At 40.4% G+C, this 25,630-nt stretch overlaps 3 protein-coding genes and 1 pseudogene across 5 annotated transcripts; 1 reads left to right on the top strand and 3 right to left on the bottom strand.

Annotated features, from left to right (window-relative positions):
- Nucleotides 1–4,734: 4,734 nt before the first annotated feature.
- Nucleotides 4,735–8,742, bottom strand: LOC104438803 (annotated as a pseudogene). Its single transcript, XR_005549777.1, has 3 exons — nt 7,724–8,742; nt 6,764–6,888; nt 4,735–6,148 (listed from the first exon to the last, which is right to left on the bottom strand). The product of XR_005549777.1 is annotated as a ubiquitin C-terminal hydrolase 22-like (transcript).
- A 6,409-nt stretch (nt 8,743–15,151) lies between these two features.
- On the top strand, nt 15,152–18,397 carry LOC104436070 (monogalactosyldiacylglycerol synthase 2, chloroplastic). 2 transcript variants are annotated; one of them, XM_010048792.3, is made up of 8 exons: nt 15,155–15,750; nt 16,079–16,251; nt 16,704–16,865; nt 16,965–17,106; nt 17,196–17,420; nt 17,523–17,585; nt 17,682–17,756; nt 17,834–18,397. In XM_010048792.3, the coding sequence occupies exons 1-8, from the start codon at nt 15,445–15,447 to the stop codon at nt 18,092–18,094; spliced, it is 1,407 nt and encodes a 468-aa protein (XP_010047094.2). In that variant the 5' UTR covers nt 15,155–15,444; the 3' UTR covers nt 18,095–18,397. The 2 variants fall into 2 exon arrangements, with proteins under 2 accessions (XP_018725119.2, XP_010047094.2); XM_018869574.2 differs by having other exon boundaries at nt 15,152–15,750; nt 16,704–17,106.
- A 1,584-nt stretch (nt 18,398–19,981) lies between these two features.
- On the bottom strand, nt 19,982–22,045 carry LOC104436071 (protein SRG1). The gene is given in 5 exon segments (XM_010048793.3): nt 19,982–20,338; nt 20,483–20,810; nt 21,073–21,130; nt 21,133–21,319; nt 21,661–22,045. Coding segments are annotated over 5 exon segments (1,056 nt in total). The 5' UTR covers nt 21,907–22,045; the 3' UTR covers nt 19,982–20,101.
- A 583-nt stretch (nt 22,046–22,628) lies between these two features.
- On the bottom strand, nt 22,629–24,931 carry LOC104436072 (probable 2-oxoglutarate-dependent dioxygenase ANS). The gene is made up of 4 exons (XM_010048794.3): nt 24,579–24,931; nt 23,965–24,212; nt 23,196–23,523; nt 22,629–23,049 (listed from the first exon to the last, which is right to left on the bottom strand). The coding sequence occupies exons 1-4, from the start codon at nt 24,804–24,806 to the stop codon at nt 22,828–22,830; spliced, it is 1,026 nt and encodes a 341-aa protein (XP_010047096.2). The 5' UTR covers nt 24,807–24,931; the 3' UTR covers nt 22,629–22,827.
- Nucleotides 24,932–25,630: the final 699 nt, after the last annotated feature.

The raw sequence follows: 25,630 nt of genomic DNA, 5'->3' as shown, positions 1-25,630 counted from the left end.
CCAACCATAGGCGACCCTTGGCGAGGGTCGTGTGACTTAGGAGAGACCCTTGCCGAGGTTGCATGGCCTTGGCGAGGGCCACTTGCATTAGGGGTTGCGCAAGCTCGTGTGACCCTCATCAAGGGTTGCCCGACCATAGGCAGCCCTCAACGAGACTCGCGACCTCAAGCAAGGGTCTTGCCTAGGTCACGGGGGTCACTCAACCCCAAGTAGCCCTTGCCAGTGGTCTTCGTGGGCTGCCTGAGGCCCAACAACCCTAGACGACAACTACTGGCGATAGATTTGGATCGCCGACGGCTACTACCCTTCACCAACAATCTTTTTTAAAAAAAATAATAAAGATTTTTTGTAAATATAATTTGTCCAAAAAATATTTTGCTCAAAAGCATTTCATAATGGACTTTTTATATTACAATTTATCAAATGCAATTTGTATTTTGAAAGATCCCTTTACTTTAAAGTTTTTTATTTTTTTTTAAAAAAAATCAAAAGTCCCATCTAATGCAACCTAAATTTAGTCAATTATACCAAACTTTCCAATCGAACAGGAGATAAAGATGGAGAGGACAATCACCATCATACTATAGAAAAGCATTCATCAATTATTTTTCTTCCGTCCCAATTGCTCTTCCTTTCCGGGTCTTCACGGCCATCAGGGACCTCTACGTTTTAGGGTCAACGTGAAAAAGCCCTGGGTGCCGGTCCAAAGGAAAAGGAGGAAGCTTACCCAATCGGTACGTTCTTAGAAACTGCGATAAGTTTTTGTCCTCTAATTGAACCATGTGGCGGGGCATCATTGGATCTGTGGGCTACCGTGTAGCGAATAGTATGCCTAATGGTAGGGAACTATTTGGTAAGACATACAGTAAATGCTTTCACAAGAAAATAAAAGATGAGGAGCTCTTGAAGTCGTACGTGAAGCTGAGGTTCACGAAGTTTAGGATTTTGCCTTTCAAAATTTGTGGACTTCATTATTCGTGGCTAAACGTGTGAATCTTTCGTTCAGGAATTTTGGCTACACATTTCAAAAAATTTGTTCCAAAAGCTAACGTTCCTAAAGCAGTAGATTGGTGCCTATAAATAGGGCATTAGAAAGCTCCAGCATGCAAAGCTTCGTTAATAGAAAGAAAAAGAGAGTTGGCTCGTCCATCAGTGAGGGGAAGAATTGTTCTTGCTTCTCTGCCTTAACTTTTGGCCCGACCGTTCCAAGTAATATTGGTCTTTGCGATGCTTTGATGAAAAACAGTTTTAAATATGGGACTTCATGTTCCACTCATTTATAAATTTTCTTGTGCCAATTTGTAATTTTTGAAAGGAGGCTAGCAACACGAGATACCATAATTCTTGTCTTCGACGAAAACAATTATCATAAATCAACGTCTACTAGTTGAGGCTGATGTGAAGGAAATAGCAAAGGGTAATAATGGGAGGGAGCTATGTGGGAGGTGTATGATAGATAGATGCTTTCACAAGAACATGAGGATGAGGAGCTATTGAAGTCATGCATGAAAGTTCGGGCTCTTTCAAAGTTTGCGAGCTCCAAATTGAGGAGAAAAAGGAAGAGTTGACTCATCAGCACGGGAAAGAAACAAAAAGAGTCCACTTCGCTCCAAGTGTTTTTGCATGTCATGTGAGAAAAACAATCATAATAGTATTTGTAAGCTTCTACCAATCATAAAGAATATGTTTGATAGTTGGGTGACATATATTTTATTTGTCTATTAATATTTATATTGCTCTTTCAAATCAATATGTCTCAAGTTGCTCATTATAATTTTTCGTGTTACCATTGCTATACTTCCGTGCCTAGCGACAATGGATGATAAATGATATCTACTTTCGAAACGAATTTCACTCCAAGCTCACCTTAAGACAATTTTCCTATGAATCCAAACGGCTTCTGTTTTTTAACTAAAAATTTGAAGACAGAGATAATTTTTGCAATGCACATAGCTCAAAGATGCACACTCACATTGGTTACCTAAATCAGAATAGTACCAAACCCACGTGGTGCGGGGCATGAATTCTACTTACAGAGCTTACATCTAGACAATGTCTTCTGGTAACTTAACTATTACTTGTGTCCATACCTGATTTGCCCTTTCATTCCCAGCACCTGATTTCCTTCGAACTCAAGTGATTCTCCTTTCCATGTCTTCGTCACTTTGAGCTTAATTAACTATAGTCTGTTCTGCAAATTCACTATTAGAACTGATAAATATAAATGGAGAAGTTCATCATTGGTAAGGTTTTCTATTCTAACTACTTTTGAGGTATTATAGATTGATCATCTTGACTTCTAGCTTCTTAATAAATTATTATGATCTTTTTGAATCATATGTTGATTAAATTCCTCCAAGTCAAGTATTATGTTGATTAAACATGTAGGAAAGCCAAGGTTATCGAGAATAGTAGGCATCATCAAAGGATCCCTTCCTCCTTCCCTCCCTCCCTCCCTCCCTCCCTCTCTCTCCCCCAAATTTCACATAGCTTACTATTTGGCCTCCCTCCCAAATTTCACACAGCTTACTATTTGGCTATGCTATCACAATAGAAATAATAGAACATCTTAGATTTGTACACAATCACTTGGATAGATGGATAGTTTTTTTTTTTTTTTTTAATAGGTAGTAAGCTCTTTCTTTTTCACCGATTTTGAAAAAAAGATGCATTGATCGCTGCAATTACAAAGCTTCATTCTCTATGAGTTTAAGTCATTCCTAGAAACTCTCAATTCCTCCAATGACAACGTTCAAATCCTAAAGAGGTTAGCTCATTGTGGCATGCTCTGCTAATCTCTGCCCTCCCTAGCATTTCTCAATAGAAATGCAACCCTGAGTATTCATTCCTTTGTGAAACCCAAGTAGTCTCTTTAATTATAATTGTTTCTAGCTACACAACAAGGAGCTAAATTCTCCTATTGTGTTGGAAAAGTTAAAGATCCTTCTTATGGATACAACCGGCTAATTTTAGGGGAAGGGGCCATTCTTGAAGGTGACTCGATGCTCCTAGATGTATACAAAGGATTTTACCTAGTCACTTTGGAAGGGATAAGTCTAGGATTTATGCTTAATATTCCTAGAGCTGCATTCAAGCGAATAGCTTCAAGAAAGGTTGCATCATGATTGACTCGGGAAGCGAGAGTGGTGTTTTAATCTAGCAAGTGTATGAGGAGCTTGCCAATGCAGTAAGAGAGAAGACGAAACTGAAAAGTTGGTTCAAACCCTACAAAGATCTCAATGCACTGTGCTTTGAAGGTGATGTTAATAAGCACATTGAGGGACTTCCCGTCGTTATTTTTCAGCAATGGTGCAGAGCTGGGGTTAGAAGCAGAGAGCTTGTTCTCTCAAACATCACCGATGTATTTCTACATGACGATGTCGAAAAAGCCCAGTGACTATTGTGATTGGAATGAATGCTCAGCAGTTCTATAATGTGGGATATGACATTTCAAGGAAAAAATTGAACTTTCGGAGGATGGACAGCGAACTCCTGGATGAATGATGAACTCCAGAAGTATGATCTTTAACCATTAGCCCACTAGTTTAGCTCAAAGTATCCTTTTCTTCTTCGACTTATGGTTTAGTTTAAGCTATCACCTTAAGCGATCACCTTTCCCACCATGCACACTTCTTCGTAGTTGTTACATTGGTTGTAACTATATCTCACGTTCTTTTTTCCAATTCTGGTGTCGTGTCATTTCTACACAAATCCACCAAACGGACAACATGTGTCACATTTGGGTCCACCTATCAAAAAAACCCCTGCACACTCTCTCCTCTCTCTACGAGAAAAAGAAGAAAGCCCAACATTTTTCTTCAAAATGCTCTCACTCCCAAGATCCCATCGATTGCATCCCGAGCTCAAACCCGCTGCCGAGCTTAGATCCAAAATCTGAAGCTCAAGTTCACTGGTTGAGCTCGACAGTGGTGAGGTGGCAGTGGAAGGCGACTCGCTCCATCCACAACTTCCAGATCCGGCAAGGGCTCAACCCTCGCTAGATCCGGCAAGAACAATCCTTGCCTTGGCAGTGAGAGCCGACCTCTCACCGATTTTAGCAAGAGCAACCCTTGCCTTGGCAGCGAGAGCCGACCTCTCACCGATTTCGACGAGGGCGACCCTACGACCAGCCATAGGCCAAAGGAAAATGTAGGAAAATAAAATAACCAGTGAAGAAGAAGAGAAAACAGTGAAAGAAGAAATGGTAACAAAGGAGAGAAAAATCTAACAAGTACACCTTTTATGGATACATGTCACACAGTAAATGGACTACTGTGAAAATGACACGACGCCGCTGTGTACCCAATATTTTCTCCTATATCTCAATGTGTGTTCAGTTCATTCTGTGAGGTTTCACTTGGCTCGATTCATACAAAAACTAGCTTCTTCAGTGGCATTGGGTGGTTTGGTCTTAACTTTGGTTATTCAGCACTTATATTCCGGATCATCTGGGCAAATGCTCTAACAGCTAGAGAGATTGTTCTAACTGCCTAAAGCCAGAGAGCGGAAAGTCTGCCCTGTAGATCCAACGACATGTCGAAGAATTGAAAAAACAGCTAGCAAGATTTTGTTCTTCGATCCGGCATGCTGCTCATAAAGTTAAATACATCACATTGCTTTTCATTCAGTTTGTAGCATTTGAATTGAAAGGTCACAACTATTTCTTTTCGCCAGAGTCACGTTGGCGTTTATGGACTTTGATATTCAGACCAAATCATGATGGCAAGTGAACACTATCAAGAATGTAAAGGTGTAGTTAGTCATACTATGATTTCTCTTTGCTCAAAACAAGTACGACATACAAAATCTCCGGCATAACATTCCTCACATTTCCGTTTCAAGAAATTGATATGAAGCGCCTCCCCAAGAAAGCTCCGAAGCTTAAAAAAATCCCAATAAAAGTACAATATGGAATGCAAGGAATGAGCATACCGGAAAGAACCCACAGCTCCAAGCATCAACCTTCGCGAGGATCCATGTCACAAAAAAAAAAAAGAATCGACCCACCATCAATACTTGGACAAGCAGGAAAAATTAGGGGGGAAAAGTTGAAATAATTAACTCATAAATAACTCTGAGGGCTCCACTAAGCGATTCCCTCGTCCGCTGAGGCACCCCAAATAAAATTAGGCTCAGCACAGCTCCAAAGTAGAATTACAGATTATTTTCTGACGGATGTTTGCCCCGATGGAAGAGAGTTGTTTGGCATTCCGCAATTAGCTGCAGCAACTCATTAAAATTCAGTTCACAGACAAAGCAGCAACTGCAGCACTGTTCTTCGCTTTATTCTGCATATTGACCTCGAGTCCCGGCGATTTAGCGCAAGACACGCATAATACAGCACCAGCAACTGGTATTTTAATTTCCGAAGGCTATCATGAAGCACCCATTTTATCACTTGCTCTATAATATAGCATTTTCTGGACATAGAACATCATGTACCCTTGTGCAGCTCTCACAATGTTCTCATTCACTTGGGTAATCCAAGCATCGTCGCACTTGTACCACTGATTGCTCAGACGCAGATAAGTCACATAATGGCCTGCGTCTAATTTACCAGCGTGAGTGACAACAGCAAACAGCTCAAATTCTGAGGAGAACTCGTTTGATGCATCAGGTTCGTCCCCATCAAAAGGGAAAATCCTGTTCCCAAATCTTCTCCTCAAAATGGAAGAAGAGAGGTAAGGGGCCATGTCCAGTGAAAATGGAAAATGCAGATATCGGTCAATCTTCCTCGACATCTTCCGTATGGAAGAATGTTCAAATCTTTTGATGTGAAAGCAAGAAACCAATGGGAGCTTCCTTATGGACATCTGCTTGAGAGACTCCTGACTCACCTGACACTGTTGGCAGAATAACTTCTGGTCTGAACCGAGCCTCTCCGGTCTTGTGAATCGGTCCAAGCAGCCCATCAAGGTCGGTATCCCAGAGTTCTGGCTTGAATTCATGCACTCTGCCTCGCCATTGCAGGAGTGATGTGACTTAGCTGATGTCGCCTTCACAGAACCACGTTGGCTTTGTTCCAGATCCAAAGAAATGTCCAAGCAAGGGTCATATGTTGTAGATGTGAAACCACAAGCCATACACATGACATCAGAGCGTAAGATACCAGAGAATACTCTGTGAGCAATACAGCAATCTCCACTCCCTGTAATAATTCATTAGCACACTTCTAAAGATATCTGAGAATCCACAATTCATAAAAAAAAAGTTCCTCAACAGCATCACAAGTCACCACAGAACATATTTTATAGTACAAATACAAAACTGTCAGACATGACACAAAAGAGCGCACTTGCCCAGGAAAGCAGTTGTCTGCAGATATTATAGATGCATTAAATTACCATGTGATAGAACAATAATAAGTTTCGCCAATGGAATGACTTGAAAGAAAAGTTGAAACTAGAGGCTAACGCATGCCAAATATAAAGACCCATGGATATTAGTTGACAGAGTTGAATCTCCTGACTGATATGCCTCCAAGAAAGAATGACACCAGAACAAAATGAAACTTCCCAAGGGACTCAGAGGTATTAGGCCTGTGAAATGCCAGAAAGGTAATAACCCACAAGCATGATCCTACATCAGTTCAAAAGTTCATTTACATGATTATACAAAAAAACAAGCCCACTTGATCCACTGACCCAAGAGAAAATGTTAATAACACTTGATATCTGTCCTCAGCACCAGCAGATTCCAGATAATGCCTGTAAAAAATGGAGACTGGATGAAACAGGTTTAATGCAATGCCTGTAAAATTTACCTTGGCTCTGCGGCCGGCGTCGATCCTTATCCACTTTCTCATGGATCCCATCAAGCATTGAAATGAAAAACTCATGAGCGTCCTGCTGCTCATAACTTGCCAAGTTAGCTGCATGTTGCCACCAACTGTGGATAACCAAATCAATATAAAAAGTATAAAGCACATTTCCCTCTAAGTCAATTAGATAGAACAGTTAAGAAAGTCTCAGTCCAACATTGATGGTCAACAAGGAACTTGACAAAAGCATGCATCATTAGAATAAGGAAAAGATGCCTATCCATTATGTCCACAGCCATTTTCAGAAAAGCTAGTAGACAAAAGTACTTCATGAAAGAAGATAATTTCCAAAGGCCTTGTTACCGTATGTCCCAAGGGCACTCGTTAATTTTAGCAAAAACAGAAATAATGCTTTCCAAGGCGCTTAAAATAATGAGAGAAATACACATTTTAACCAAGGCAATACATCCAATGGTAAATTTGAAATTTTGAGAGCACATCTGATAAGGGGCAAAGCCATAGTCCCAACAGGGCACGGTGCCTCAGCAATCTTTTATCGTTGGATTGAAAGGCAATTGATCTCAGCTGTTCAACACATCTCAACCAAGATGGTTGTGATTTTTTACTGTTCAAACCATAACAAGTGCAAAGGGCACTCTGACATTATCCAATTTCCATTTGCCAAAAATAAAAAAAGATGGAGCAGCTAAGCTGTGATACAAAGGAGGTCAAAGCGCAATTGCAAATTAGGTAATGTCCATCATACTAACAATATAGCAGAACATGCACTGATCAAACAACTTCCATATCTTCACAGCCACTAGGTCACAACAGCAAAATTTACAGAGCCTCTTGGACAATTTCCAACCTCCATGTGCTTCTAAAAACCAACAAGAAACCATCAAGCATCCACATTTATCCAAAAAATTTCATAGAAGAGCAATTTCCTCCACATCCACAGACCTGTACAGGAACTTCGCCGGACTATAAGGCATCCGCTCCCCTGAAAACACCGCCGAGAACATGGCGTCCATGTCACAGGCCAAACAGAAGCTGCCATTCTTGCTCCCATGGCCTCCATCAAGAGCATCATCTACATTCCTTTTACTCACATTTCCACCAACCCCATTGTTCTTCTGACAAAAGTACCTATTGTGCCTGTCACTCAAGAAGTAGTTCCTCAAAGGAGGAGTGTGCAACAATGCCTGCAACACCGAATTCATAAAGCAGGTGTTCCCCAAGTTATTGAGCCCCCGCAAGCCCCGCGGCAAATCCGAGGTCGGGACGGACTCGAGGGGGCTCGAAAAGCTCCCCATTAGGGCGCGCTCGCGCGGGTCCGGCGACCACGGCCGGTAATCAACCCTCCGCCGCTTGCGCAGGTTCTCCGGGGCCACCACCGCCCGGGAGCCGCCGGAGGAGCTGGCGGAGGCCGGCAGAGTGGAGGCCGCGGTCTGGGCCAGGACCACGGCGGCGTCGAAGTCGCGATCGTAGACCTGATCGCGGCACACGCAGCAGAACAGCTCGGCGCGGTCGACGTCGACGGCGATCTCGTGGCCGGGGGCATGGCCTCGGCGTGCGCGGCCGCGTGGGAGGGCCCGGGGGCGCGTGGCAGGACACGGCGGCGCAGGCCATGCAGGCGAAGAGGCGGGGGCGGGCGGCGTCGCCGCAGGCGCCGCAGCGGGGGACCTCGGAGGGCTCGCGGCGGATGGCGGCGCGGCCGCCGGGGGGCTTGACGCGGAGGCAGGCCTGGAGGGCGCAGAAGGGCTTGGATCCGTTACGGGCGCGGAAGTCGGCGAGGTGGGGGCACGGCGGGGAGGGGATCTGGCCGTTGATCGGGCGATGGGCGGCGGCGGCGGCGGCGGCGGGGGCGGCGGTGGTTGATCGGAGAGGACATGGTAAGGGGGGAGGTGGCGGAGAGGGAGGGAGGGGGGTGGCGGAAACCCTAGATTTGAAGGGGATCATAAGGATCATCGATCAGGCGGGGGTCAGGGGGATCAACGGCTGGGATCGCGAGAGACCATCGAGAATTTGATGTGCTCTCCCCAGTGGAATCGAGAGTGTCTGTCCGAAGGGTAGAGTTGTTTTTTTATTTAGTACTTCTCTACTGTGGTTTGGGGCTCTGGGGTTGCTGCTGTCTTTTTGCCAATTTTTTCATTTTTTTTTCTTTTTGGGTTCTCTTTTTTCTTTTTTTTCCAAAAGGGAAAATGGGTTTTGTTGGCTCGGATGAAAAAGGAAAAGAGTTTTGTAATTTGTTTATTTCTGTCATCCTGTGGAAAAGGAGATTTGTAAAGAGTGCCGTTAATGATTGTGGCAGGCTCCTGAAGGGAAAGAGTTAATTATTGGGCTAGTTTACAATATTATAAATTTCAATACGGAAATTCATGTATATTATTTGAAAGTTTTGCTTTTTTAATAGTCCAACAAAAGAGCCTGATTTAGTATTCATCTATTTATATGATACATTACTATCGGCATCAAGATTTTAAGGCATGTTTTCTTTTAATACTAATTTGTTATTTTTGAGTTCCATTTGTATCTTTCACTCCAAAAATAAATGAAGTTTCAAAAGAGATTATATATGTTTCTATGATATCATGTTTTGATATTTCTGACAGATTTCAAGTTTTTAGAAATAAAAATTCTAAACATGAGTTTCAAGGAACTTATAAAAAGCTAAAATATTAAGAATAGGAGTCATTCCAAATAAATATTATTATGAACTTAAAAGTTACTATTACAAATAGAGATTTTTTCTATACAACATGTCTAAGAAGTTTACATAAAGGTTTTTATTTCGAAAATAGAAATTTTATATCATTATGAAATACATATTTTTATTGAAAAGTTCATTCAAAAAATAGAAGGACCGGCAAGGAAATATTTATCATTCGTACCTTAAATTGTGTTTGCGACATCCGATGTAGTGCGGAAGCGTGGCCCCACCACCTGACCTCTCATTGGTTGTACCACGTGTGATTGGGTCATTTCTCTTTCAAAGACCTTGATTCGTTGACCACCCTGATTGCATGGAACGCAGCGCACTTCGGGAAAGCCGATGATGCTCCAGATTCTTTTACCCAGCCACAAGAAAATGTACCGCTTCGATTGTATTTCCTATGTACGAAAATATGTCCCTCATGGATTTATGCACACTTATATTAGCATATAAGAACATTAAAAGTGTCAACAATTACACACAACCTCATTTTAATGTCAACATTTTTTTTCAAATCACTTAAATATCATTTTTTTTAGAAAAACAAACACTTAGGACGTATTTGTTTATGTTTCTATTCAAAAAGTGTTCTAGAGAACAGAAATAGATCCGGGGAATAATTTTTTACCAGAAAGACGTGTTGGGTAAAACATTCCGGGAATAAAAAATGAATAAAACACGTTTGATAAATTTATATTCTTTTTTTCTTTTAATCTTTTAATTTAATTTTTCTTTTTTCCTTTTTTTTTTCTTTTGGACGACAACCTCGCCCAACCACGGCGAGCTCGCTGGCCCCCGGTGGGTCGCCGATCCTCGGCGGCGTCGCCGGCCCTCGACAGCCGGTCGCCGGCCATGGCGGGCCGGCGACCAACCAAAAGAAAAGAAGAGAGAAAAAAATGTTATTCAAAAGTGTTTGGAACAAAAAAATAATTTTTTTTTGTTTCTCATTTCCATTCAATTTTGTTCCGAGAACAAAAAAAAAACGCATAGTTTAAACAAAAACGCAAACAAATGCGTTTTTTTTGTTCTTTTCGAGAACAAACGCGTTCCAGGGAACAAAAAAAAAAAGCAGAAAATTTGTTCATGAACAGAAAAAAAAAAAAAAAAAAAAACATAAACATGCACACCCTTAAATGTTAATTCTGATATGTGTTGACGTGACAATTTTTTATTAATTTGTCCTAACTTACGTGGCTAACCGGCATACCCAATTAGCATTAAAAATCTCAAATGATGTCATTTACATATTTGCCCCAAATATGAACCCCAATCTGGTGATTGTAGCTTGAGCTCGTTTGCCGTTTTTCCTCCCAAATTGACAAATTGGGGTTAAATTAGGGCATAGAAGCAAACCCTAATCTTACCCATTGGATGATTATCTGCAAAAGAGTTAGCAAGAGCCTCAAAAAAGTAGATTCGAGGTCATTAGAAAACAAAACGAGTGATTGACATTATATAAAGCTTCTCATGGTTGTCAACAAATGGTATATTCTCCATCGGTTATGTCAAGGTCTTCAAGATCTCCTCAAGCTGCCACAAGTATGTGGATTCGACCCGATTTGTCACGCCAGTCATGTCTTCATCTTCATTGCAAAGCCTTGTCTTCAATTCTCTACCCATGGTCTGGTATTAACTTTGAGGCCTCCTCTTCCTCTGTTTTTCTATCCTCAAAATTTTACTTTTGAATAGTCCTAATAAATAAGCCCTCATTGATTCAGATTCATCTTTTTACATGATAAATCAGTTTTGCCATAAAGAGTTTAGAGCATTTTTTTATATTTAATAGTTGATTATAACTTCTACTTATATGTTTCTCTCCAAAATTAAACGAAGTTTGAAAGAAATTATGTACATTTCTACGAATTTATGCTCTAATTTGTTGAATGATTTCAAATCTTTCCGGCTAAAATATCAAATAAATTTTTTTGAAGAATTTCTAAAGGGTAAAAAGATAAACAGAAGTTATTCCGAACAAAGATTTTTACGAAATTAAAAGATATCAGAATATTTTTTTTTTATTCAGTATGTATGAAAAGCTATTTCTACTATAAAATACACACTTTTTCTGTAACCGAATATATAAAGTTATTCCTAGCAATGAGAAATGCATTTATTGTCCGTCCTCCTATAATTAAAATATATCTTACCTAGGAACTAGTGACCATATGTATCCATATACATAAAAATAAACATCAAAGATGGCTCTAATTTTTTTTATAACTTTGTACTCTTGGACAAATACAGTTCGGTTTATAAGGACCAAATATCAAGATTTTGATGAGAAAATTTTATGCAATTTTGATGATCTATTGCGCTCGTTATAAAGTTATATGTATATATAAACATATATTCGAAGGCCATATTTAAGAAAAGGCGCAACAGAAAATATGTATGGTTAATTCTACTTTTACCTCACACTGAGGGAGTAAAAAGGTTAAAAAAAAAATAATCTCGCCGTTAAGTTGTTGTCTTTGGGCCGTCCGATGTAGGCGAAGAAGCGGGGCCCCACCGACGTGGTTTCTTCTTCTTTCGAAGACCTCGTTGCGTTGACCGCCGAGATTGGATGGAACGTACGTCGGGATAGATATAATGCACGGAAGCCTCACCGATGACGCGCATGATTCCACTACCCAACGACAAGAAAACCTAAATCGCATTTTCCATGTGCGAATTCACGGTCCTCTTTAGATTTTACGCGCGCACACACTTTCTAGTCAAATTAGTCTCCTAAAATGATATTGCTTTTCAATTGAAACTAGATGTCAACAAAAAGGGGGTGTTTCACAATTGGCGTCGTCACAAAGTCTATTTTGCACAATAGTTGAGGAAAATCCTTCCCCCAAGCCATGGATGGCAACGGTTGAGGGTGCGAGCCATGGATGGCTTTGAAAGGTCATCCACAGCCTTATTGGGAGAATCGATGAAGAAGAAGAGAATTCAAAGGAGGGAGCATGAACAAGGGAGAGAGAGAGAGAGAGGTGGTCGAGGGTGTTAGAAGTGGAGATTGCTTCGACAACACAAACGGTGGTCGGAGTCAAAAGGTCGACAGTTGGCAATGGGCATGGTGGTTAGGTGGGGACTGGTGATGAAGGCACGGGAAGTGATTTAAGCTAGGGTTTTGTGAGTGTTCAGAAGGTTGAAAATTTGTAAAGGTAGAGTAATTGATTTTGTTCAAGTATGATATGTGATATGCAAACGATATAGAGGGAAAATACGCATATAGTTTTGGCATTTTCTTTTATATCATAATGTTTGGTAACTACCTAATAGTTATAATTGCAAACTCGTGCAATTATGTGGCTTCCACACAGAGACAGGCTGACTTTGCGCTGTTAGCCAGCTCAACTTGCCCAATCAGCTCCTCTTTAGTCTGTAAAGCTGGCTCTAAAGGGCCCCCCAAAAAGAATAATAACACGGACCCCCACAAAAAGAATAACAACACGGGGCCCCCATTTGAACATAAGAGCAAAATTTAGGGCCAGAAAACAATTTCCTCTGGTGCCCTAATTTTCCTAGTATTTATGCACTTGACCCACAAAATAATTTTTGGTCTCCTGCCCAGGCCCTCTGCCAATCTCTCTCTCTCTCTCTCTCTGCCGGAAAACTAATATTTCCGTCCATATCAAGGTCATTTTCTCTTTTGTGGAAAATAACCCACCAAAGTTCTTTATCCAAAGGTGGAATATTCGCGAGCATCTTTCTCAATAATTCAAAATCATATATAAAGATTTATCGATTTTATTATTTCAACATGATCAAACCAATCACACTTTAATAAGCATGATTTAATTTAGACAAAAAGCTCGTCACAACATTAATCCATGAAAGGTTCAATACATGTTCAGCCAATTGTTCTTAAGTTATAAAAGTTTGTATATTTTTTCACAGTTAGATGAATTTGAAATTGCTATGACTAGATTGAAGAAAAATGGTTATATTCTTTTCTTATGTTTTTTATTTTAATCCTTTTTGTCCCTACTGGCTTTGCTTGAATCCATAGATCAAAGTGATGCGGGTACTCCACGTAGCAGCATATAACAGTTTCGGAAATGATTTAAAAAAAACATACGAGATGACTATGGGTCAACAGCTATTTATCTGCTGCCTTGGCGGGTTGGAACTTGGGGGAATGGATAATCTTTTTACTGCGTGTTAAATAAGCAAGAGATGTAATAGTGGCGTGACGAGTTAATAGACTTTCCAAGGCATCATTTAAGGAATCATCTTTCCATTTGAGGTTCATGCTTTCACGCAACGTTTCCCACTTTCATAGACACGATTCCAAATCCCTTTTTACCCCCTTTTTCGCGCAATTATTGTGGAAGATGGGGTTACCCATCGAATTAAATTAAAGGGTAGTAAAAAAAATATACTGTTGCATAAGTGGAAATTTATGATTGTGCCACGGTGCGTTTGCAATCAAAAGAGGTCAAAAAGGTGGGCTGAGACGCATACCCCACTGAGCAATTAGGAGAAATTGGGTAATTGTCGTTTTGTTGCAAATTGATGTAGACACTATATATATATAATATATATATATAAATAAAATTTGATGTAGACATTACAGAAAAATTCATTAGATTCATGTGTACAAGGAAAACGAAGTAATAAGGACAACAGGTAATCGAAAAAAAATAAAAATAAGGACAACAGGTATGCAATAAATAATTGCGTGAGAGAGCAGAAAAACAAAATGAAATAGGGTTGCAAAGAGTCACGGGCAAAATTAATTTTCCTGTTCTTATTGGAAATTAATTATATGGGAGTTTAATAATGCATTATGCAAAAATGTTTAAGGCAAGTAAAAACATGGTTATAAAATTATCTTCCATTAAAAGTCACTTGTTACCTAAAATTATACGAGAGTTCTAAGCTCCTTAATTAATATAAGCAAAGAGGTTATATGTCACCTTTACCTCGAGGGAACTAGGTCTAATCTTTTTAACCTCATAAATTTCAACGTTAATATTATTCTACTTCTTTTCCCTAGAGAAAATAAAGGCTAAAAAAAAGAAGATGAAAAGACTAAGTAAAAAAGAGAACAAGATGGCACTTTTAAATAATCATGGAGGCCAATCGAATCTTTAGGACTAATCGTTGATTCTACATGAAAAGAAAGAACAAAATGGACTTGCTAAATAAAATGAATTACAATAAGATAGAAATTTTTCAATCACATGAATAGATTGGATATTCTATTTGATTAAACTTCACTTATACATGCCTCAATCTAAGTACATCAGATAATGTTTTATTGTATGAAGAAAAAGAATAATGCCCTATCGATGGATTTAAAAGTCGTCTCGGATGAAAAATATACTGAATATCGACTTGACTTTTTGGCACGTTTGAACCGGTCTTGACCAATCGAAATGACCTCGAAGAAGACAAAAACCAAATAGAGGAAAAGAAAGAGGAGGATGTCACGCTCACAAGTCACAAGGCGCACACCCAACACCAACACGAGGAAGGACAAAAGAGGGTGGCGGCACCAGCAAAAATCGGCCACACTCCAACGAACAAACCGTATTAACAGTTACGACAGCACGAGAGGCAAATACCCAAAAGTCGAAGGACTCAACAGCAAAAAAAAAAAAACAGTAACCCACTCAACCACTCAAGGACAACCTTCTTCCCAGTTTGCATACAAAACCTAACTCTCAAAAATCAATTTTTTACCGATCGGAAAGATCCGAATCTTCCCCTCCGGACATTCCGAAACCAATGCCCATCCGACGCCTAAAAACCCCACTCCACCGTAAAAAAAGAAAAAATAAAAAACGTAAACTTTCGGGCAATCCGAAGTCCCAAGACCGAATCTTTATTACGTCCCACCTCGTTTCCCAACCTCAATTCTCCGTCAAACCTCCTCGGGAGCCAGTGCCGGTTGGTGGGTACCTTCGAATTGCTCGAATTTGCTCGGGGATCGGCTAAAGTTTCGAGCTTTGGGGTCGGTTGTTCGGTTGCCATGGTGATGTCCGTGGCGTCGTCTCCGAGGAAGGGGACGGCCAAGGAGAAGGCGTTCCAGCGGAAGGCGCGGGATTTCTTCAAGGGCGGCGACAAGGGCGTCGGCAACTCCCGGCGCAAGAGGTCGTCGCCCGAGTTCGAGGGCGACGACTTCGAGGAGGACGAGGATTGCATGGAGCTCGTGCAGATTGGCGCCGAGAGGACGAAGAACGTGTTGATTCTGATGAGCGACACCGGCGGCGGCCACCGGGCGTCGGCGGAGGCGATTCGCGACGCCTTCAAGTTGGAGTTCGGGGATGAGTACAGGGTATGTTTTGTGAGTTTGATTTGACTCTGTTTTCTTTGTTTTACATCTTCCTGGGTTGATCGTTTTGGTTTTGTTGGCGTTGGATCTTGAAATATGCATCTGGAGTGTTGAAATAGGTTCAATCTTGAAATTTTGATGCCTTGCTGGGTTAATTAATCTTGAAATATGCTTAGTTTTTCGGTTGATCACTTTGGTTTTGTCGCCTAAGTGAATTTTGATCCGTTTTCATATTTGTGTTCTCATCAAAAGTTGTTTGAGTCTTTCAAAAGGTGTTAGCTTTCTCGGATCAATTTTCGTGACGGGTTCTTTCTTTTTTTAACGATTTCAGATATTTGTGAAGGATGTATGGAAAGAATATACAGGCTGGCCTTTGAACAACATGGAGAAATCATACAAGTTCTTGGTGAAGCATGTACAGCTGTGGAATGTTGCGTTTCACAGCACGTCTCCGCGATGGATTCACTCCATGTATCTCGCTGCAATTGCAGCTTACTACGCCAAGTATGTTAAATTTTTGGGTTTTTTTTTTTTTTTTTAGATCTTCCTTGTTTTTACCATCTGTTCTGCTACTATCTTGCAAAAACAGAGGGTAGATAGATCTATCAGTGTTAGGGAGGTTCACAAAAATCTGCAAGTAGATTTTTATATGCTGAGATACTCTAGTTAGGTCAGCAATGCATAGTTTCTTTTACTGACCTTCATCAATCACAAAGCTGTCCTGATTCTTTCTCAACTTTCACGATGAGCAATTATTTCTATATTAACCAATCACTAAATGCTTGTGAACTTTTTCAGAGAAAAATTTGAAAAAACAAGGCTGTTTATGTCACCTGAAATGACTCGTTTTTTATGCTGGAAACCCGGCCGTAATAGATATGTAATAGGTCTAGAACATTTCCACATTAATAATGTTGCTTTGCTGTTTTGTGATGCATTCAAATTTTTGATTGAAGGGAGGTGGAGGCTGGTCTAATGGAGTACAAGCCAGACATCATTATTAGCGTTCATCCTCTGATGCAGCATATTCCTCTCTGGGTTCTCAAGTGGCAAAACCTTCAAAAGAAAGTCATTTTTGTGACTGTAATCACGGATCTAAACACATGCCATCCTACATGGTTTGTCCATATAATTGCCTTGAAAGATGCATTGCTCATCTATTGGCTTCTGCTTAATCATCTGTTTTGTAATTTTTTATTTTTAAAAACATATTTCAGGTTTCATCCTGGAGTAAATAGATGCTACTGTCCTTCACAAGAGGTAGCCAAACGGGCTTTGCTAGATGACCTTACGGAGTCCCAAATACGCGTTTTTGGCCTCCCTATTCGGCCATCCTTTGCACGTGCAGTTCTTTCAAAGGTTGACTCTTATTGATGATGAAGCGCATGCTTTCTTTTGTAACCCAATTGATTTTTTTTTTCACTCAGTTCTTTTTTTTGACCCTGTAGGATGATCTTAGAAAGGAATTTGGAATGGATCCAAATTTGCCTGCAGTCCTATTAATGGGAGGGGGTGAAGGTATGGGCCCGGTTAAGAAAACTGCAAAGGCATTAGGAGAGTCATTGTTCGATCAAGAACTTGGGAAGCCAATAGGGCAATTGATCATAGTATGTGGCCGTAACAAAGCACTCGCATCGACATTAGAATCTGAAGAGTGGACAATCCCTGTTAAGGTAATTGCTTGTGCTTCTTGATCCAATGCTTTTGAGTTAATAAGAGAATTGCTGTTGAATGAACATTGTGGAGCAAAAAACTGATATAACATTAATATTTAGGTAAGAGGATTTGAGACCCAGATGGAGAAATGGATGGGAGCTTGCGACTGCATAATAACAAAAGTAGGTCGATGTGTCCTCCTTCTCTGTCTGTGTTCAATTTATAACATGAACTTTTTAAGTAAATTGCTGGCTCTATAACTATAATTCCTTTTTCAGGCAGGACCTGGTACAATCTCAGAAGCATTGATCAGAGGCCTTCCAATCATCCTCAATGACTACATTCCCGGACAGGTTCGAGACTGATTGTGTATTCACTTTAGTAGATAGAAATTGCAAAAATTGATGCTTATTTGTCATTTCAACTGCAGGAAAAGGGCAATGTTCCCTATGTAGTGGATAACGGAGCTGGCGTCTTCACCCGGAGTCCCAAAGAAACGGCCAGAATCGTGGCTGAATGGTTCACCACCAAAACGGAAGAACTCAAGAAAATGTCGGAAAATGCGCTGAAACTGGCACAGCCTGAGGCCGTCTTTGACATTGTCAAGGACATACATGAGCTCTCAAGCCAACGTGGGCCGCTAGCCAGCATTCCTTATGTACTAACATCGTCATTTTCCAGCCTAATATAAGTACAGCATCCATGTTTTTCCAAGCAATTTATGTTTCTAGAATCCCCTTGTACAGATGTAATAGATGTGTAGTTTCCATTCTTTTTGCCTGGGAGGCCATTCATGACATAAAGTGAGTAGAACAGAGAATCTACTCTAAAAGCTCTAGATCAGCTTGCAAGTTATTGGTGGTTTACTGAGGTCTTTCAGAAAGAGTCATTGATTAGGATAGGATTGTCAAAAGATGATGTCGAAACTCTTGTTGTGATCCTTTTTGCTTTGCTTATAGTGAAATCTCTCTACTATCTGGATTGCTGAAGTTCCTTTCCCCTCTTGTGCTACAATTTCAATACTACATTTTTGCAGAGTGAACATGCCTTAAAGTTTCTTCCTGTAATGAAGTCTGTTATGAGATACCTTTGAAGATAAAGGGGAGTTTCATTGGCTTCTAAGGTAACAATTTCATCAGGTTTTGCTCACATTGCTTCAAAGAAACATGGCAACAGATACGTAACTCGACCGGTGTTTTGAAGTTGGCATTTAGGCTCTATGCTCAGTTCTGTTTTTGTGTTCGATATGTTTATAATTCAGTGATTTTTAGTTGAAGAAAAATCTCGCTCCTCTTTATTAAGCATGCTAGATGCAAGACAGGTCTATTTGCTTATTCAAATCTAAGCCAGGATGGAGAAGAACAATCCAACAGAGTCCATTCCGCCGTCCTATGATGCAGTCTTTCTTTCCACAACGGAAGTTGAGGAGGAAATATCCGAGGAGTGAGTTGACAGTTAGTTGTCCTGAGCCCGTCATGGGAATGGTAGTTTGTAGACCAATTACATCCTAAACCTGGAAGACAACGCGACACGTTGGGAAGAAGAAATTCATGATCATAAGGAATCAAAAAAGGTGTTAAATCACGTGGAGCAATGACAATTGCCTTCCCTACCACATTAATTTTTTCTTTTCTGCATTATTAATTCGTAAGTTTTTGGGCAAAAGTAGGCCAATGCACTAATCATGTCATATGCGTAGTCAAATTTAATATTGATCTAGCAGACATGCAAAACTTATGCGAACACTGAAAAGCTGTAAATTGTAAAAGGTGTCTATCATTCCAGTTCCAACTTTGTGTATGACAGCTTGGTTTCACCTGATTAATTAAAAGATTGCACCTTTTGTTTTGTTTAATCTTTAGTTGATTGTGCATGATTACAAACTTCATGGTCAAGCAAACCATAGTGGACTCAAATGAGTGCTGGGGACTTGGGAATTGGGCCCCTCAAATTTCTTCGAAATTTCATTAAGTCCCTAGTCTTTGAAAGAAGTTTCAATCAAGTTCACACTTTAGAAAATACGTAAGTGGTCCCACTTATCTTGGAGTTATATGGTTCCCCAGGAGATCATTTCGGATGACCTTTATACATGATGCTTCTGTACTGCAAGTACTATTTCTCTGTCCATCACGGTGCTTATTGGATAAGTTTATCCGAATGTTTGATAATTTGACCTCTTGATCACGAAATTACAACCTATCATGCTGCTGCCGAACAAGGAAATAGACCACGTACGGATCCTAACGAGGGGAAATCACCCATTGAAGAGGCATCGAACTAATTCCAACTCACTTGTGTCAGGTGAAAGAGCCGATATGACCCTCCCATCCAATGGTCAGATCGAATCCAATCGAAGTACACCAGGATTCACAAGTTATCGGCTTCTAATTGTGTTTCATCAGGGAAAAATGGTTGGTTTAGTGTACCGATTAAGAACAATGCCAAATGACATAGCTCTTCTAAATTCAACTCCAATCTGTGCTTGAAAAATTGCTGATATGCTTGTCAAAAAAAGAAAAAGAAAAGAAAAGAAAAGAAAAAAACAACAACAACAACGAACAAGAACTTTTATTCATTGTGGTTCAGTTTTAGAGAATGATTAAAAAAAATTAAGGACTGAAAGTCATTATCTCTGGATGAGGTAAACGCAGAACAAACTCTGGTTTATGCTTACAATGGGTGGGATAAGAACCTAAAGCTAGATTTTGACAGCATCAATAGGCCTCTTTCCTAACTGGTAATACTCGAAGTAAGTCTCGGGATAATTCCTTATTTTCTTGTACAATCTTGGCATTTCCTCATTGATCAGCTCATCAGCAGGTCCAATCTCGCTCTCTTCCTCCGGAGTGCAGAACACCGCTAGGGAAATTCTGTCTCTCACTGCATTTGTCACTGCTCTGTGCGTCGGGCTCTTGAAAATTCCATTGCTCATTATCTGCATTACAACACAAACTAAATTCAACCCTGCAATCTCAAACTGTTGGGGCCTTTCTTCACAAGAAGTTGAATTTGTGTAAAATGTACAGATATCCCTTGGAAGCATTCTTTGAATTTCAAAAAATGCTAGTACTGGACTGACCTCGACTTGATCTCCTACGTTAATGAGTAGTGCGTTTGGAATGGTGGGGACTCTGAACCACTGGCCATCACGCTGGAACTGGAGGCCTTCAACTTCTCTGTCCGGCAAAACCACTGTGATTGCTGATCCATCGGCATGTGGCTTGAGGCCAAGGACAATATCAGGCCTCGGACATCTAGGATAATAATTGAACCTTGCAAACATCACCCCTCGTTCTCCAAACTGGTTCAGGAAGCAATTCTCCTCCAGATTCAGCGATAATGCCATGGCCTTGAACACATTGTTGATGACTGGCCGTAACATTACCGAGTACTCATGTATTACTTCCCTACAATGCTCTAACAAGGTCAATGTAGCATGTATTGCGGCATCAACTAAAGATAACAACATAAACATAAGTAATTTGTCTTCTTGTCTCTATCTCCTTTTATTTCTACTTATCATTGCTCAAACTAGTCCATTCCTAGCATATCAGATGAGAACTCTGCTCCTGCGCACATAAAATCCTTCTAACCAAGCAAAACTAACTCTCCCACCTGTACCATCTGATCTGCATAATTCAATTTGAAGCAGCTATATTGTCTAATTACCTGAAAGTTTCAGGTTTTTCAGGCCAAACTTCAAGCTTGCGCTTATCTTCGGGGATATGATGATGTAGACGCGGTCATTCCAGTCGATTACTTGTTGCTCCGAAAAGACCATGTCATTTCCATAGCCTTCAATGCCATCAGGCGCTCTGGCGCATTTCTCCTTCTCCTCTTTTGGAAGTGCAAAAAATTGTTTAGTTAGTTCATGCAATTGATCTAGAAATGAGCAGCTGATCCCATGATTTATTGCCTGAGACAGAAAAATCGAAGGAAGTCAAAATATGGATTGCTTCATTAAAAACAGTAATATCAACAGAGATTTTGGTAACTCCAGATTCTGCTGTGAAAAACTAATGAGTTTGCAAATGAAATGCAAATTTGAGCTGCTTTTACGCGATAGATGTGATCTTAAGCAAATCAAAGAATCTCCACATAAAGCAGGCGTTTTCCTATTCTAGATAGCTTTGCTTCTAACATTTGTTTACCTAGATATGGAATAACATCTATCGAACTGGAATTAAGTGGGCATAAAGTGGCAATTTTGTAAGCTAAGAGATAAAAAGAAACTGTTGTTTGATGCTAAGATCAGACATGAAAGCATCCCCAGCAAGTGAGAGCTGAACGGAGTTTAATCAATTCCTCTCCAGCTGATGATGATGATGAAGCTGTGAGAAGGCCAAGATCGATAGCTGGAACATCCGTCAGAGGAAGAGATTCATCAAAGCTTGCAGTTTTGTCATCTTTATAGGCATATCTCTCTGGAACTGTTCCGCCATCCAAGATAAGTTCCTGAACAGATTGTGAAGAAGGAAGTGGGGGAGGAGGAGGCTGAGCCATGTTACCGACAGAGGATGCAAGACTAAAGATTTGCTTGAGATAGCTTGTTGGGATTCAGATACAGTTGTGGACTGGATTCAAGGGCAGAACAAGGAAACAGATGAGGTTTGTTTCCTTTCTTTGTGCATATCCAAGTCAACTTCTCTTAATTATTAAAAAAATAAAAGAACGGTCCTAGTTTTCTTTGTCTCAGACAAGAGTTGGGTAGTCGTGGAATGACATACTTTTAGTTGGACCGATAAAATCATAGTGCGATGTGTCATATTGGTGAAATTTTTCCCCATTTGGATCAATTTTGGACCAGCTATATTCGAACAGTTGTCTGAAATTTATATTGTCAACAAATATTTTGTTAAAACCTAGGAGAAGCAGCTGATGTTTTAATTCATCTTTCTTTATCTCTCCTATGAACTTGATTGCTTCATTCCAAAAGATGCCGATCTTGAAATAGGAGCTAAAGGTCCAAAGGACAGAGGGACACATGCATGGATGCGAGTGCCAGAGCAATGGGTTAAATTACTCTGACCAAACAAAGCGGATAGAAACAAAAAGCTGGAAGTGTCCTTCTCCTCCTCATAAATGGGATCTAGAAGTTTCTTGAAATATCCAATTTTCACTGCTCATATAGTCTTGGTATGGCAAAACGCTAATTAAGGTTCAATCCAGTTCATAAGATGAAATGGTATCTACATTTTGACAGAGGTTTGAAAAAATTTCTTTGTTATTGATTTTGCTGTGCTCATCGACCCGGAGCGCTCACCTGTGTGTGCTTAAATAGTTACAAAGGGGGCATTAACCGTACATGATGTACCTGATCCGTAGTTTCAGTGCATGACCAGCGCAAATGGAGAAACCAAAATCATTCCCTCTCGACCGGGGATAAAATGGTTACAAAGGTGGCAGTGGTACAACAACCTGAAGCTAGATTTTCAATGCCTCGATAGGTCTCTTCCCTAACTGGTAATACTCAGAGTAGAAGATTTTCTTGTACAATCTCAGTGTGTCCTCGTTGATCAGCCCCTCAGCAGGTCCGATCTCATTCTCTTCCTCTGGACAGCAAAATACAGCAACCGAGATTCTATCACTTGTAGCGTTTGTCACCACCCTGTGCATAGGGCTCTTGAGAATCCCATTGCTCATTATCTGCACCACACATACCGCATTATCTTGCAATTTTGATCTTCCTTTAAGCCAACTTTAACAATTTAATCTCGTAACTATTATGTAAATTAAATTTACTTCTATACACCCCTTTACAAGTTCGAAGAATGTACTACTTTTAAACTGACCTCCATTATATCTCCAATGTTAATGAGAACTGCCTCAGGAATGGTGGAGACACTGATCCACTGATCACCTCTGAGGAACTGCAGGCCTAGCACTTCTTCATCGGGCAGGACAATGGTCATCGTCGATCCATCAGCATGCGGTTTGAGACCATAGACCAGATCAGGTCTGGGACATCTAGGATAATAATTGAATCTTGCGTACATCTTTCCCTGCTCTCCAACCTGGTCTAGGAAGCAGTTTTCCTCTAAATTCAATGACAAAGAAATGGCCTTGAGCACGACACCTACGATCGCTCGTAACTTTACTGAGTACTCCTGTACTCTTTCCCTGCGCAGTGCTTCAACAAGGTCAGCGGACTATTATTTACTATTTTGGTTTGACAAATGCAATCAGTTATAGGTGGCGGTAACATCAACTTAGCTTTCTCGTGATTACTTATTTGATCAGTGTCCTACTAACGATCACACGGTGCTCATAAAATAGGCACACCAACATTCTAAATTGCAAAATATGAAACTGAAGTTTTCTTATGCTTATATTCTTAATCAATGAGCAAAAGGCAACATAATTGTGAACTCCTTAATTTCTAGATCTGACTGATCATTGCTGCCAGCTGGTAAGTTGGTAACACAATAATTTCAGTGACAAAATCAAGAAATTCCTTCCAGCACACAGTAGAACTCAGATAACCTAAAGAAACTCACTTCCCTGCTGTGTCAGTATCCTCTGGTTATCGGGTAAACAGAACCAATCGTCTAGTCTAATTACCTGAAGCTTTCGGGCTTTCGAGGCCAGACATCCAGTTTTCTCTGATCTTTGGGGGATATGATGAGGAGCAACCGCTCATTCCAATCTGATACCTGTTGCTCTGATAGGACCATGTCATTTCCATACCCTTCCATGTCATCCGCAGGGCTAGCATATTTCTGCTTCTCCTCCATTGGAAGGGCAAAGAATTGCCCCATGAGCTCACGCACTTTACTTAGAAAAGAGCCGCTCATTCCATGATTTATTGCCTGTAACCCAAAATGAGAACTGGAAATTGCAAAAGGTGAACCTACTCTGGCTTCACTTTGCACAAGTAGGACCAAACTTGCATAAGCATTAGTTCCCAGTACAACTACAAAAATGCTCGTCCGCTATAATTGATTAGCTTAGAAGCTTTTACTAGGTTTGATGTCACAGATATTTTAGTTTATTATTAAGGGAAGAACCCTATAGATTACAAGTGATCATGATCAGTAACATCTTTCGAATATAGGCACTTTTTCCCCCATCTCATTCAATTCTATGTGGTAGCATAACTTTAGGAGAAATTGCAAGATCAAATAGTGGTAGATTTAATTTTGAAAGATAGGTTAAAGTTTATCAATAGGCAAGACCTGGAAACATCCCCACAAAGCGAGAGCCGAACGGAGTTTAAACAATTCTCCTGCAGCTGATGGTGAAGACGCAAGAAGGCCAAGGTCAATGACAGGAACCTCCATAACATGAATAGCTTCACCAGAAGTTGCAACCTTGCCATCTGTATAAGCATATCCTTCTTTTACTGCTTCTCCATCCGACACCGATTCCTGAACAGTCTTTGCTGGTGGAGGAGGCTGAGCCATGTCAGCAACAGAAGATGTAGAGCTGAAAGACCAATTTATGAGCCTGTCAAGGTTCCGTTACCGTCTGGACCGGATTCGAGGACGTGTGATGGAAGTGAGAGTTTGGTTTTCTGCGCGTGTTGAAGTTCAAGGTCTCTGGGGTGATCTCTACATCACATAGTTCTTAGTTCTTAGTTTTTTTTAACAGAATTCTATCTTATCAGATCTGTATCCGATACCTTGCGAGTCAAAAGAAGCATCTCAACGTAAGCAACGATGGCATTGTCTATGTTTACGGCCTTTCAATCCCATTAAATTTAGCGCCTCGTCTCAAATGATGCTGACTCGTGAACGCATGATGCCTAAACAATCCAAGGAGAAACAGGCATGCAGGTCAGTGCCCAAGAAAGAGATGCAGACAAACTGTAAGCTACAAATCTCTAATTTTGATTTTCTTTATTATTTATTTTTTTTGGGCAGTTTTAAACTTACTTCACTAGATCAGCAACATGTTTATATGTGGTGTTTCGACTAGGCTAAATCCAAGAATTTCTTGGAATACCCGATCAACCTCTGGTGATGAAGCTAGCTTTGCTCAGCAAACCACCAACCAAGTATGGCCTTACTCTAATTCTGGAGATGAGTTCCAAGATGGACCCTAATATTTGGAGGGAGTTTCGAACTTTCTTGTATTGTTTCCGTTGTGCTACTGCCTCGGGACTGCCAAATTGCATCCTAAATGAGCTTTCGTATACTGGAAAATTACACCACAAGTTCTAAACCTTACGTAGGGAATGCAATTACGTTGTAAATATTTTAATTGGTTCAATTAAATCCTAAACCTT

This window comes from Eucalyptus grandis, chromosome 3 (genome assembly GCF_016545825.1).
Source record: "Eucalyptus grandis isolate ANBG69807.140 chromosome 3, ASM1654582v1, whole genome shotgun sequence".
NCBI classification, from domain to species: Eukaryota; Viridiplantae; Streptophyta; class Magnoliopsida; order Myrtales; family Myrtaceae; genus Eucalyptus; species Eucalyptus grandis.
This window is presented reverse-complemented; position numbering and strand designations above follow the sequence as displayed.

Coding starts and splice junctions, on each gene's coding strand:
- LOC104436070 (XM_018869574.2), top strand. CDS start 15,445: ATGGTGATGTCCGTGGCGTCGTCTCCGAGGAAGGGGACGGCCAAGGAG. Junction 15,751..16,078: donor AGTTCGGGGATGAGTACAGG/GTATGTTTTGTG, acceptor TAACGATTTCAG/ATATTTGTGAAGGATGTATG. Junction 17,586..17,681: donor GCGACTGCATAATAACAAAA/GTAGGTCGATGT, acceptor TTCCTTTTTCAG/GCAGGACCTGGTACAATCTC.
- LOC104436072 (XM_010048794.3), bottom strand. CDS start 24,806: ATGGCTCAGCCTCCTCCACCAGCAAAGACTGTTCAGGAATCGGTGTCG. Junction 24,213..24,578: donor CTTTGTGGGGATGTTTCCAG/GTCTTGCCTATT, acceptor TTTGGGTTACAG/GCAATAAATCATGGAATGAG. Junction 23,524..23,964: donor CGAAAGCCCGAAAGCTTCAG/GTAATTAGACTA, acceptor AGCACTGCGCAG/GGAAAGAGTACAGGAGTACT.